This window comes from Oncorhynchus clarkii, chromosome 4 (assembly GCF_045791955.1).
Source record: "Oncorhynchus clarkii lewisi isolate Uvic-CL-2024 chromosome 4, UVic_Ocla_1.0, whole genome shotgun sequence".
NCBI classification, from domain to species: domain Eukaryota; kingdom Metazoa; phylum Chordata; class Actinopteri; order Salmoniformes; family Salmonidae; genus Oncorhynchus; species Oncorhynchus clarkii.
In genome coordinates this window covers 94,039,058-94,051,784 of record NC_092150.1, presented here as the reverse complement: position 1 = coordinate 94,051,784, position 12,727 = coordinate 94,039,058, and the positions used below count along the sequence as shown (strand labels likewise).

General features: G+C 44.4%; 1 protein-coding gene across 1 annotated transcript in view; it reads left to right on the top strand.

Moving 5' to 3' along the window:
• Nucleotides 1-11,247, top strand: part of LOC139407446 (AGBL carboxypeptidase 5) — a 59,298-nt gene extending 48,051 nt beyond the window's left edge. The window contains exons 15-18 of the mRNA XM_071151242.1: nt 8,943-9,106; nt 9,189-9,304; nt 10,317-10,745; nt 10,912-11,247. Coding sequence (XP_071007343.1) covers nt 8,943-9,106; nt 9,189-9,304; nt 10,317-10,394 — 358 coding nt within the window. The 3' untranslated portion in view covers nt 10,395-10,745; nt 10,912-11,247. The remainder of the gene's footprint in view (nt 1-8,942; nt 9,107-9,188; nt 9,305-10,316; nt 10,746-10,911) is intronic.
• Nucleotides 11,248-12,727: the final 1,480 nt, after the last annotated feature.

Here is a 12,727-nt window from a genome sequence, read left to right as displayed (position 1 = left end):
GACAAACCATACACAGAGACAAACTGATATCTTTCCGACAGATAAGATCTTAACCAAGCTAGAACTTGTCCGTGTAGACCAGGACTGGGCAAAGGCCAGCCCGGGGGCCGTATGTGGCCCGCGACCTGATTCATTACGGCCCGCGGAATCATGCTCAGATCACATAAAGAATTTGCGATAGTAAAGTTTTGAAAAAAGTATTTGTTTATCAAAATAAAATTCCAATGAATACTGGCCTTTGTGTAATGATTTAACTCCCACCGCTTGTGGGTAATTTATTTTGAAGGCACGTATAAATAACAACTGCACGAGGACAGACAGTGACTGACAGGCTGACACACACGTCACAGTTACAAATAGTAGCTAGCTAGATATTGCGCAAAAATTTGTTTTTCAAGGAAAATGGAAGCAGACAATGAATGTAGGGTGTTCCAGCAAGAGTGGACATGGAAATATTTCTTTATTGATGTATCAGGGAAAAGCTGTGTGATTATAGTGTGCAAAGAGGGCATCGCTGTCTTGAAAGACTACAACTTGTCCCGACATTTCCAGACGAAGCATGCAGAGAAATATAAGAATATGTCTTCTGAGCAGAAGGCAAGTGCATTGAAAGAGTTGCTTTCTCACTTGCAAAAGCAGCAAAGACTTTTCACAAACCTGCATTCAGCATAAGACAGAATTGCGAGAGCTAGCTATGTACTGTCCCATGAAATTGCTAAACATAGCAAGCCATTCGCTAAGGGCAAGTTAGAATGTTTAACTGACTCTGCAGCACAAGAAAGAGCTGTTTGAAAATGTTTCCCTGACGAACAGTGACACAGCGTGTTGAGGGCATCGCAGAGAGATTATGGAACAGCAGTTGAAAGACAAGGTAAAGGACCTATTTCTCCTTGGCCCTGGATCAAATCAAATCAAATCAAATTTTATTTGTCACATACACATGGTTAGCAGATGTTAATGCGAGTGTAGCGAAATGCTTGTGCTTCTAGTTCCGACAATGCAGTAATAACAAGTAATCTAACTAACAATTCCAAAACTACTGTCTTGTACACAGTGTAAGGGGATAAAGAATATGTACATAAGGATATATGAATGAGTGATGGTACAGAGCAGCATAGGCAAGATACAGTAGATGGTATCGAGTACAGTATGTACAAATGAGATGAGTATGTAAACAAAGTGGCATAGTTTAAAGTGGCTAGTGATACATGTATTACATAAGGATACAGTCGATGATATAGAGTACAGTATATACGTATGCATATGAGATGAATAATGTAGGGTAAGTAACATTATATAAGGTAGCATTGTTTAAAGTGGCTAGTGATATATTTACATCATTTCCCATCAATTCCCATTATTAAAGTGGCTGGAGTTGAGTCAGTGTCAGTGTGTTGGCAGCAGCCACTCAGTGTTAGTGGTGGCTGTTTAACAGTCTGATGGCCTTGAGATAGAAGCTGTTAATCAGTCTCTCGGTCCCAGCTTTGATGCACCTGTACTGACCTCGCCTTCTGGATCATAGCGGGGTGAACAGGCAGTGGCTCGGGTGGTTGATGTCCTTGATGATCTTTTTGGCCTTCCTGTGACATCGGGTGGTGTAGGTGTCCTGGAGGGCAGGTAGTTTGCCCCCGGTGATGCGTTGTGCAGACCTCACTACCCTCTGGAGAGCCTTACGGTTGAGGGCGGTGCAGTTGCCATACCAGGCGGTGATACAGCCCGCCAGGATGCTCTCGATTGTGCATCTGTAGAAGTTTGTGAGTACTTTTGGTGACAAGCCGAATTTCTTCAGCCTCCTGAGGTTGAAGAGGCGCTGCTGCGCCTTCTTCACGATGCTGTCTGTGTGAGTGGACCAATTCAGTTTGTCTGCGATGTGTATGCCGAGGAACTTAAAACTTGCTACCCTCTCCACTACTGTTCCATCGATGTGGATAGGGGGGTGTTCCCTCTGCTGTTTCCTGAAGTCCACAATCATCTCCTTAGTTTTGTTGACGTTGAGTGTGAGGTTATTTTCCTGACACCACACTCCGAGGGCCCTCACCTCCTCCCTGTAGGCCGTCTCGTCGTTGTTGGTAATCAAGCCTACCACTGTTGTGTCGTCCACAAACTTGATGATTGAGTTGGAGGCGTGCGTGGCCACGCAGTCGTGGGTGAACAGGGAGTACAGGAGAGGGCTCAGAACGCACCCTTGTGGGGCCCCAGTGTTGAGGATCAGCGGGGAGGAGATGTTGTTGCCTACCCTCACCACCTGGGGGCGGCCCGTCAGGAAGTCCAGTACCCAGGTGCACAGGGCGGGGTCGAGACCCAGGGTCTCGAGCTTGATGACGAGCTTGGAGGGTACTATGGTGTTGAATGCCGAGCTGTAGTCGATGAACAGCATTCTCACATAGGTATTCCTCTTGTCCAGATGGGTTAGGGCAGTGTGCAGTGTGGTTGAGATTGCATCGTCTGTGGACCTATTTGGGCGGTAAGCAAATTGGAGTGGGTCTAGGGTGTCAGGTAGGGTGGAGGTGATATGGTCCTTGACTAGTCTCTCAAAGCACTTCATGATGACGGATGTGAGTGCTACGGGGCGGTAGTCGTTTAGCTCAGTTACCTTAGCTTTCTTGGGAACAGGAACAATGGTGGCCCTCTTGAAGCATGTGGGAACAGCAGACTGGTATAGGGATTGATTGAATATGTTCGTAAACACACCGGCCAGCTGGTCTGCGCATGCTCTGAGGGCGCGGCTGGGGATGCCACCTGGGCCTGAAGCCTTGCGAGGGTTAACATGTTTAAATGTCTTACTCACCTCAGCTGCAGTGAAGGAGAGACCGCATGTTTTCGTTGCAGGCCGTGTCAGTGGCACTGTATTGTCCTCAAAGCGGGCAAAAAAGTTATTTAGTCTGCCTGGGAGCAAGACATCCTGGTCCGTGACTGGGCTGGATTTCTTCCTGTAGTCCGTGATTGACTGTAGACCCTGCCACATGCCTCTTGTGTCTGAGCCGTTGAATTGAGATTCTACTTTGTCTCTGTACTGGCGCTTAGCTTGTTTGATAGCCTTGCGGATGGAATAGCTGCACTCTTTGTATTCGGTCATGTTACCAGACACCTTGCCCTGATTAAAAGCAGTGGTTCGCGCTTTCAGTTTCACACGAATGCTGCCATCAATCCACGGTTTCTGGTTAGGGAATGTTTTAATCGTTGCTATGGGAACGACATCTTCAACGCACGTTCTAATGAACTCGCACACCGAATCAGCGTATTCGTCAATGTTGTTATCTGACGCAATACGAAACATGTCCCAGTCCACGTGATGGAAGCAGTCTTGGAGTGTGGAGTCAGCTTGGTCGGACCAGCGTTGGACAGACCTCAGCGTGGGAGCCTCTTGTTTTAGTTTCTGTCTGTAGGCAGGGATCAACAAAATGGAGTCGTGGTCAGCTTTTCCGAAAGGGGGGCGGGGCAGGGCCTTATATGCGTCGCGGAAGTTAGAGTAACAATGATCCAAGGTCTTTCCACCCCTGGTTGCGCAATCGATATGCTGCTAAAATTTAGGGAGTCTTGTTTTCAGATTAGCCTTGTTAAAATCCCCAGCTACAATGAATGCAGCCTCCGGATAAATCGTTTCCAGTTTGCAGAGAGTTAAATAAAGTTTGTTCAGAGCCATCGATGTGTCTGCTTGGGGGGGGATATATACGGCTGTGATTATAATCGAAGAGAATTATCTTGGTAGATAATGCGGTCTACATTTGATTGTGAGGAATTCTAAATCAGGTGAACAGAAGGATTTGAGTTCCTGTATGTTTCTTTCATCACACCATGTCACGTTGGCCATGAGGCATACGCCCCCGCCCCTCTTCTTACCAGAAAGATGTTTGTTTCTGTCAGCGCGATGCGTGGAGAAACCCGTTGGCTGCACCGCTTCGGATAGAGTCTCTCCAGTGAGCCATGTTTCAGTGAAGCAAAGGACGTTACAGTCTCTGATGTCCCTCTGGAATGCTACCCTTGCTCGGATTTCATCAACCTTGTTGTCAAGAGACTGGACATTGGCAAGAAGAATGCTAGGGAGTGGTGCACGGTGTGCCCGTCTCCGGAGTCTGACCAGAAGACCGCCTCGTTTCCCTCTCTTTCGGAGTCGTTTTTTTGGGTCGCTGCATAGGATCCACTCCGTTGTCCTGTTTGTAAGGCAGAACACAGGGTCCGCGTCGCGAAAAACATATTCTTGGTCGTACTGATGGTGAGTTGACGCTGATCTTATATTCAGTAGTTCTTCTCGACTGTATGTAATGAAACCTAAGATGACCTGGGGTACTAATGTAAGAAATAACACGATGAGAGCAGTGACATGGTGCAGTGGTTGATATTCTTACGAGGCGTAAACCCCAGACTTTGAAATTACAGAGGAGAATGATTCAATGCAGTCCTTGAAGAGCACCACCACAGGGAAAGATTTAATGGAGGAGGTTAATAAGTGTATGGCAAAGCTGGGACTGAGTTTTGAAAAGTTATCCAGTGTGATCACTGATGGTGCCTCAACTTCCTTTTGAAAAGGATATGAGATCAAGAAGCTGAGCTGAACCCAGATCAGACAACTATTTTCCTGCATTGCATTATTCATCAGGAGGTGCTCTGTAAATGTGCTCTGAAAATGAGCCATGTTGTGGGCACAGTCACTAAAGTGGTAAACTTCATCAGAGTAAAATCTTTAAACCACAGACAGTTTGTCTCACTGTTGGAAGAGACGGCGTTGGGTGATGGAGATCTCCCCTGCCACACAAACGTGAGATGGCTGAGCTTGGGGAAGGTGCTTAAGAAGGTGTGGGACCTGAAGTGGGAGATGGCTGAGTTTGGGGAAGGTGCTTTAAAGGGTGTGGGACCTGAAGTGGGAGATGGCTGAGCTTGGGGAAGGTGCTTTAAAGCCTGAAGTCAGAGATTGCTGAGTTTTTGCAAATGAAAGGAAAATATGTGGATTTCCCTCAACTGCAAGATAAAGAATGTTTGGCTGATTTTTCCTTCACCGTGAACATCATGGCCTCATGAATGAACTGAATTCCAAACTAAAAGGGAAGGGCCTTTTTGCACATCAGATGTACAGTCTTGTCAAAGCCTTCAAGGGAAAACTACTCCTCCTGACCCGCCAAGTAGAAGTCAACAATCTCCTTCCGACACTACTAGTCTGTTCCCTATCAGATGACAACAATCTCCCCCACCTTCCGACACTACTAGTCTGTTCCCTATCAGATGACAACAATCTCACCCACCTTCCGACACTACTAGTCTGTTCCCTATCAGATGACAACAATCTTAACCACCTTCCGACACTACTAGTCTGTTCCCTATCAGATGACAACAATCTCACCCACCTTCTGACACTACTAGTCTGTTCCCTATCAGATGACAACAATCTCACCCACCTTCCGACACTACTAGTCTGTTCCCTATCAGATGACAACAATCTTAACCACCTTCCGACACTACTAGTCTGTTCCCTATCAGATGACAACAATCTCACCCACCTTCTGACACTACTAGTCTGTTCCCTATCAGATGACAACAATCTCACCCACCTTCTGACACTACTAGTCTGTTCCCTATCAGATGACACTACTAGTCTGTTCCCTATCAGATGACAACAATCTCCCCCACCTTCCGACACTACTAGTCTGTTCCCTATCAGATGACAACAATCTCACCCACCTTCCGACACTACTAGTCTGTTCCCTATCAGATGACAACAATCTCACCCACCTTCTGACACTACTAGTCTGTTCCCTATCAGATGACACTACTAGTCTGTTCCCTATCAGATGACAACAATCTCCCCCACCTTCCGACACGACTAGTCTGTTCCCTATCAGATGACAACAATCTCCCCCACCTTCTGACACTACTAGTCTGTTCCATATCAGATGACAACAATCTCCCCCACCTTCCGACACTACTAGTCTGTTCCCTATCAGATGACACTACTAGTCTGTTTCCTATCAGATGACAACAATCTCCCCCACCTTCCGACACTACTAGTCTGTTCCCTATCAGATGACAACAATCTCCCCCACCTTCCGACACGACTAGTCTGTTCCCTATCAGATGACAACAATCTCCCCCACCTTCCGACACTACTAGTCTGTTCCCTATCAGATGACAACAATCTCGCCCACCTTCTGACACTACTAGTCTGTTCCCTATCAGATGACAACAATCTCCCCCACCTTCCGACACTACTAGTCTGTTCCCTATCAGATGACAACAATCTCCCCCACCTTCTGACACTACTAGTCTGTTCCCTATCAGATGACAACAATCTCCCCCACCTTCCGACACTACTAGTCTGTTCCCTATCAGATGACAACAATCTCCCCCACCTTCCGACACTACTAGTCTGTTCCCTATCAGATGACACTACAAGTCTGTTCCCTATCAGATGACAACAATCTCCCCCACCTTCCGACACTACTAGTCTGTTCCCTATCAGATGACAACAATCTCCCCCACCTTCCAACACGACTAGTCTGTTCCCTATCAGATGACAACAATCTCCCCCACCTTCCGACACTACTAGTCTGTTCCCTATCAGATGACAACAATCTCCCCCACCTTCCGACACTACTAGTCTGTTCCCTATCAGATGACAACAATCTGACCCACCTTCCGACACTACTAGTCTGTTCCCTATCAGATGACAACAATCTCCCCCACCTTCCGACACTACTAGTCTGTTCCCTATCAGATGACCAGCGGAAGAAGTATATATCGCTGTTGCATGCTTTGACCGGTGAGTTTTCTCGTCGTTTTGAGGATTGTAAAATGACATGCTGTTGGTTTCCTCTCCTTTCACCTGCAATGTGGATAACGCTCCCACTGACCTGCAGCTTGAGCTGATCGGTCTGATGCAGTGATTGGAGAACTATTCAAAACAATGTCACTGACGAGCTTCTATGTTATCTCTCAATGAACACAACTTTCCAGAGATTAGGAGTCTGTACTGTTTGTACTGTTTGGGTCAACCTATGTATGTGAACAGACATTTTCAGTGATGAAATATAACAAGTCAAGGTACAGATCATCTCTTACTGACTCTCACCTCTCAGCAATCCTGCTCATAGCGATGTCAGAAACTATACCTGACTTCACTGCTCTAGTTAACGCCCATCAGAGACTTCACACCTCACACTGATTGAGTAGTTTAAATGTAATGTTGAGCTCTCCCTCTTTCTTGTGTTTTTGTTCATACCGGTTATTAACAAGAGTTCTGTCCATGGTGCAGTGTCCAGTGTACTTTTCCCTCTGTGTAGTTCATTGCATGTTTAATAATGAAGATACCTACCAAAAGGAGGACATGGATGCCAGAAATCTTGCTTGTTTGTAGGTGACCAAATACTTATTTTCCAACATAATTTGCAAATAAATGCATAAAAAATCCTACAATGTGATTTTCTGGATTTTTTTTCTCATTTTGTCTGTCATAGTTGAAGTGTACCTATGAGCACATGGGGACAAAGATCGTACTTTTTGGAGAACTGTCCTCTGGTCTGATGGAACAAAAATATAACTTTTTGGCCATAATGACCATCGTTATGTTTGGAGGAAAAAGGAGGAGGCTTGCAAGCCGAAGAAAACCATCCCAAACGTGAAGCACGGGGGTGGCAGCATCATGTTGTGGGGGTGCTTTGCTGCAGGAGGGACTGGTGCACTTTACAAAATAGATAGCATCATGAGGGAGGGACATTTTGTGGATATATTGAAGCAACATCTCAAGACATCAGTCAGGAAGTTAAAGCTTGGTCGCAAATGGGTCTTCCAAATGGACAATGACCCAAAGCATACTTCCAAAGTTGTGGCAAAATGGCTTAAGGACAACAAAGTCAAGGTATTGGAGTGGCCATCACAAAGCCCTGACCTCAATCCTATAGAACATTTGTGGGCAGAAAAGCGTGTGTGAGCAAGGAGGCCTACAAACCTGACTCAGTTACACCAGCTCTGTCAGGACGAATGGGCCAAAATTCACCCAACTTATTGTGGGAAGCTTGTGGAAGGCTACCCGAAATATTTGACCCAAGTTAAACAATTTAAAGGCAATGCTACCAAATACTAATTGAGTGTATGTAAACTTCTGACCCACTGGGAATGTGATGAAAGAAATAAAAGCTGAAATAAATCATTCTCTCTACTATTATTCTGACATTTCACATTCTTAAAATAAAGTGGTGATCCTAACTGATCTAAGTCAGCGAATTTTTACTAGGATTAAATGTCAGGAATTGTGAAAAACGTAAGTTTAAATGTATTTGTCTAAGGTTTATGTAAACTTCCAACTTCAACTGTACCTGTCTGTCTCTAACCCGTCTAACCTCTATCTACCTACCTGTCTGTCTCTTACCTGTCTATCTGTCTGTCTGTTACCTGTCTAACCTCTATCTACCTACCTGTCTGTCTCTAACCCGTCTAACCTCTATCTACCTACCTGTCTGTCTCTAACCCGTCTAACCTCTATCTACCTACCTGTCTGTCTCTTACCTGTCTAACCTTTATCTACCTACCTGTCTGTCTGTTACCTGTCTAACCTCTATCTACCTACCTGTCTGTCTGTTACCTGTCTAACCTCTATCTACCTACCTGTCTGTCTCTTACCTGTCTATCTGTCTGTCTGTTACCTGTCTAACCTCTATCTACCTACCTGTCTGTCTCTAACCCGTCTAACCTCTATCTACCTACCTGTCTGTCTCTAACCCGTCTAACCTCTATCTACCTACCTGTCTGTCTCTTACCTGTCTAACCTTTATCTACCTACCTGTCTGTCTGTTACCTGTCTAACCTCTATCTACCTACCTGTCTGTCTGTTACCTGTCTAACCTCTATCTACCTACCTGTCTGTCTCTTACCTGTCTAACATCTGTCTATTTGTCTGTCTCTTATCCGTCTGTCTGTTACCTGTCTAACTTCTATCAATCTACCTGTCTGTCCAGGTGTGAGCTGCAGCCTCGGGCCAGCCGTATTCCCATTAGGAGAGCGGAGTCAACCACAGACACTCCCACTGCTGGCCTTAACCCCGCTTCCTCTGGCAGCTGGGAGGAGTCAACTACCATGAGGGTCTGGAGACTCCTGAAACCTGGCCTCCGCAGACACCTAGGTACACACACACACACACACACACACACAGACACACACACACTCTCTGTAGATACATGATTATATATTGTGTGTTTGTGTAGGTGTGTCGGAGAAGGAGGTTCCTTCGTTGCGTCTTGTTTCCAGAGCCCTGCTGAAGAACACGGACAGGAGTTCCCTCTACACACATTCTAGTACTGAAGACACCACAGAGCCACAAGTAACCACCACACACAGACTCACACCACAGACTCACACCACAGACTCACACCACAGAGCCACAAGTAACCACCACACACAGACTCACACCACAGACTCACACCACAGAGCCACAAGTAACCACCACACACAGAATCACACCACAGAGCCACAAGTAACCACCACACACATACTCACACCACAGACTCACACCACAGACTCACACCGCAGAGCCACAAGTAACCACCACACACAGACTCACACCACAGAGCCACAAGTAACCACCACACACAGACTCACACCACAGACTCACACCACAGACTCACACCACAGAGCCACAGGTAACCACCACACACAGACTCACACCACAGAGCCACAAGTAACCACCACACACAGACTCACACCACAGACTCACACCACAGACTCACACCACAGAGCCACAAGTAACCACCACACACAGACTCACACCACAGAGCCACAAGTAACCACCACACACAGACTCACACCACAGACTCACACCACAGAGCCACAAGTAACCACCACACACAGACTTACACCACAGAGCCACAAGTAACCACCACACACAGACTCACACCACAGACTCACACCACAGAGCCACAAGTAACCACTACACACACAGACTCACACCACAGACTCACACCACAGACTCACACCACAGAGCCACAAGTAACCACTACACACACAGACTCACACTACAGACTCACACCACAGACTCACACCACAGACTCACACCACAGACTCACACCACAGACTCACACCACAGACTCACTACAGACTCACACCACAGAGCCACAAGTAACCACCACACACACAGACTCACCACACACACAGACTCACCACACACACAGACTCACCACACAGACTCACCACACAGACTCACCACACAGACTCACCACACAGACTCACCACACAGACTCACCACACAGACTCACCCCACAGACTCACACCACAGACTCACCACAACTAAACACACCCAAAACATAACCACCTAGCAGTGTGTCCTGTCTTTGTAGGTTTGTGAGGAGAAGACCGGGTTCGAGGCTGAGGCAGTGTCTGTGTGTGAAACAGCACCCCTGTGTGGAGAGGCATGATAACTACACATTCCCAACCAGGACAGTGGGGACTGGATCCAGACTGACACACACTTCCCTCTGAGAGACCAGGCACCTGTTAGCACCACAACACCTTTTAGACAGAACTCTTTTATTAAATCTTTTTAACTGTGTGATTCGTATACGTGTGTGTGTGTGTGTGTGTGTGTGTGTGTGTGTGTGTGTGTGTGTGTGTGTGTGTGTGTGTTAAAATACTGCAGTGTACATTGTGTAATGTAAAGCTTCTTGTGTGTTAGCTGCTAATAATGCTATAATAATCAGAATATATCATGTTTTTAATGACCTGTAGGTATAATAATCAGAATATATCATGTTTTTAATGACCTGTAGGTATAATAATCAGAATATATCATGTTTTTAATGACCTGTAAGGTATAATAATCAGAATATATCATGTTTTTAATGACCTGTAAGGTATAATAATCAGAATATATCATGTTTTTAATGACCTGTAGGTATAATAATCAGAATATATCATGTTTTTAATGACCTGTAGGTATAATAATCAGAATATATCATGTTTTTAATGACCTGTAGGTATAATAATCTGAAAATATCATGTATTTAATGATTGAAAGCCTTGCCCTCTCTCACAGCATTCCTATAAAGGCTCCCGTATATAGTGCTCTACTTTGAAGCAGGGCCCATAGGTGTCTATCTAGTTAATACTTTGCCATTTGGAACGAACATTAGTCCACCACACTGATGTACAACAGCTACAATGATGCTGAGATGAAATCAAATCACATTTTATTGGTCACATACACATATTTATCAGATGTTATTGCTGGTGTTGCAAAATGCTTGATTAAACCAGAGTGGTGTGTAATGATACAAGTGTTTCTCTCTCTCTCTCTGTGTGCGTGTATGTTATATCGTCTGTAGTGTATGTTATATCGTCTGTAGTGTATGTTATATCGTCTGTAGTGTATGTTATATCGTCTGTAGTATGTGGTGTATTGTCTGTAGTGTATAGTCTGTAGTGCATGTTATATAGTCTGCAGTGTATAGTCTGTAGTGTATGGTGTATAGTCTGTAGTGTATAGTCTGTAGTGTATGGTGTATAGTCTGTAGTGTATAGTCTGTAGTGTATGGTGTATAGTCTGTAGTGTAAAGTCTGTAGTGCATGTTATATAGTCTGTAGTGTATGGTGTATAGTCTAGTGTATGGTGTATAGTCTAGTGTATGGTGTATAGTCTGTAGTGTATAGTCTGTAGTGCATGTTATATAGTCTGTAGTGTATGGTGTATAGTGTATAGTCTGTAGTGTATGTTATATAGTTTGTAGTGTATGGTGTATAGTCTGTAGTGTGTAGTTGTAGTGTATGGTGTATAGTCTGTAGTGTATAGTCTGTAGTGTATGGTGTATAGTCTGTAGTGTATGGTGTATATTCTGTAGTGTATGTTATATAGTCTGTAGTGTATGGTGTATAGTATATAGTCTGTAGTGTATGTTATATAGTTTGTAGTGTATGGTGTATAGTCTGTAGTGTGTAGTCTGTAGTGTATGGTGTATAGTCTGTAGTGTATGTTATATAGTTTGTAGTGTATGGTGTATAGTCTGTAGTGTATAGTCTGTAGTGTATGTTATATAGTTTGTAGTGTATGGTGTATAGTCTGTAGTGTATAGTCTGTAGTGTATGGTGTATAGTCTGTAGTGTATGGTGTATAGTCTGCAGTGTATAGTCTGTAGTGTATGGTGTATAGTCTGTAGTGTATGTTATATAGTCTGTAGTGTATGGTGTATAGTCTGTAGTGTATAATCTGTAGTGTATAGTCTGTAGTGTATGGTGTATAGTCTGTAGTGTATAGTCTGTAGTGCATGTATTATAGTCTGTAGTGTATGGTGTATAGTCTGTAGTGTATGGTGTATAGTCTGTAGTGTATGGTGTATAGTCTAGTGTATGGTGTATAGTCTGTAGTGTATGGTGTATAGTCTGTAGTGTATGGTGTATAGTCTGTAGTGCATGTTATATAGTCTGTAGTATATGGTGTATAGTCTATAGTATATGGTGTATATTCTGTAGTGTATAGTCTGTAGTGTATGGTGTATAGTCTGTAGTGTATGTTATATAGTCTGTAGGTGTATAGTCTGTAGTGTATGGTGTATAGTCTGTAGTGTATGGTGTATAGTCTGTAGTGTATAGTCTAGTGTATGGTGTATAGTCTGTAGTGTATAGTCTGTAGTGTGTGTTATGTAGTCTGTAGTATATGGTGTATAGTCTGTAGTATATGGTGTATATTCTGTAGTGTATAGTCTGTAGTGCATGTTATATAGTCTGTAGGTGTATAGTCTGTGGTGTATAGTCTGTG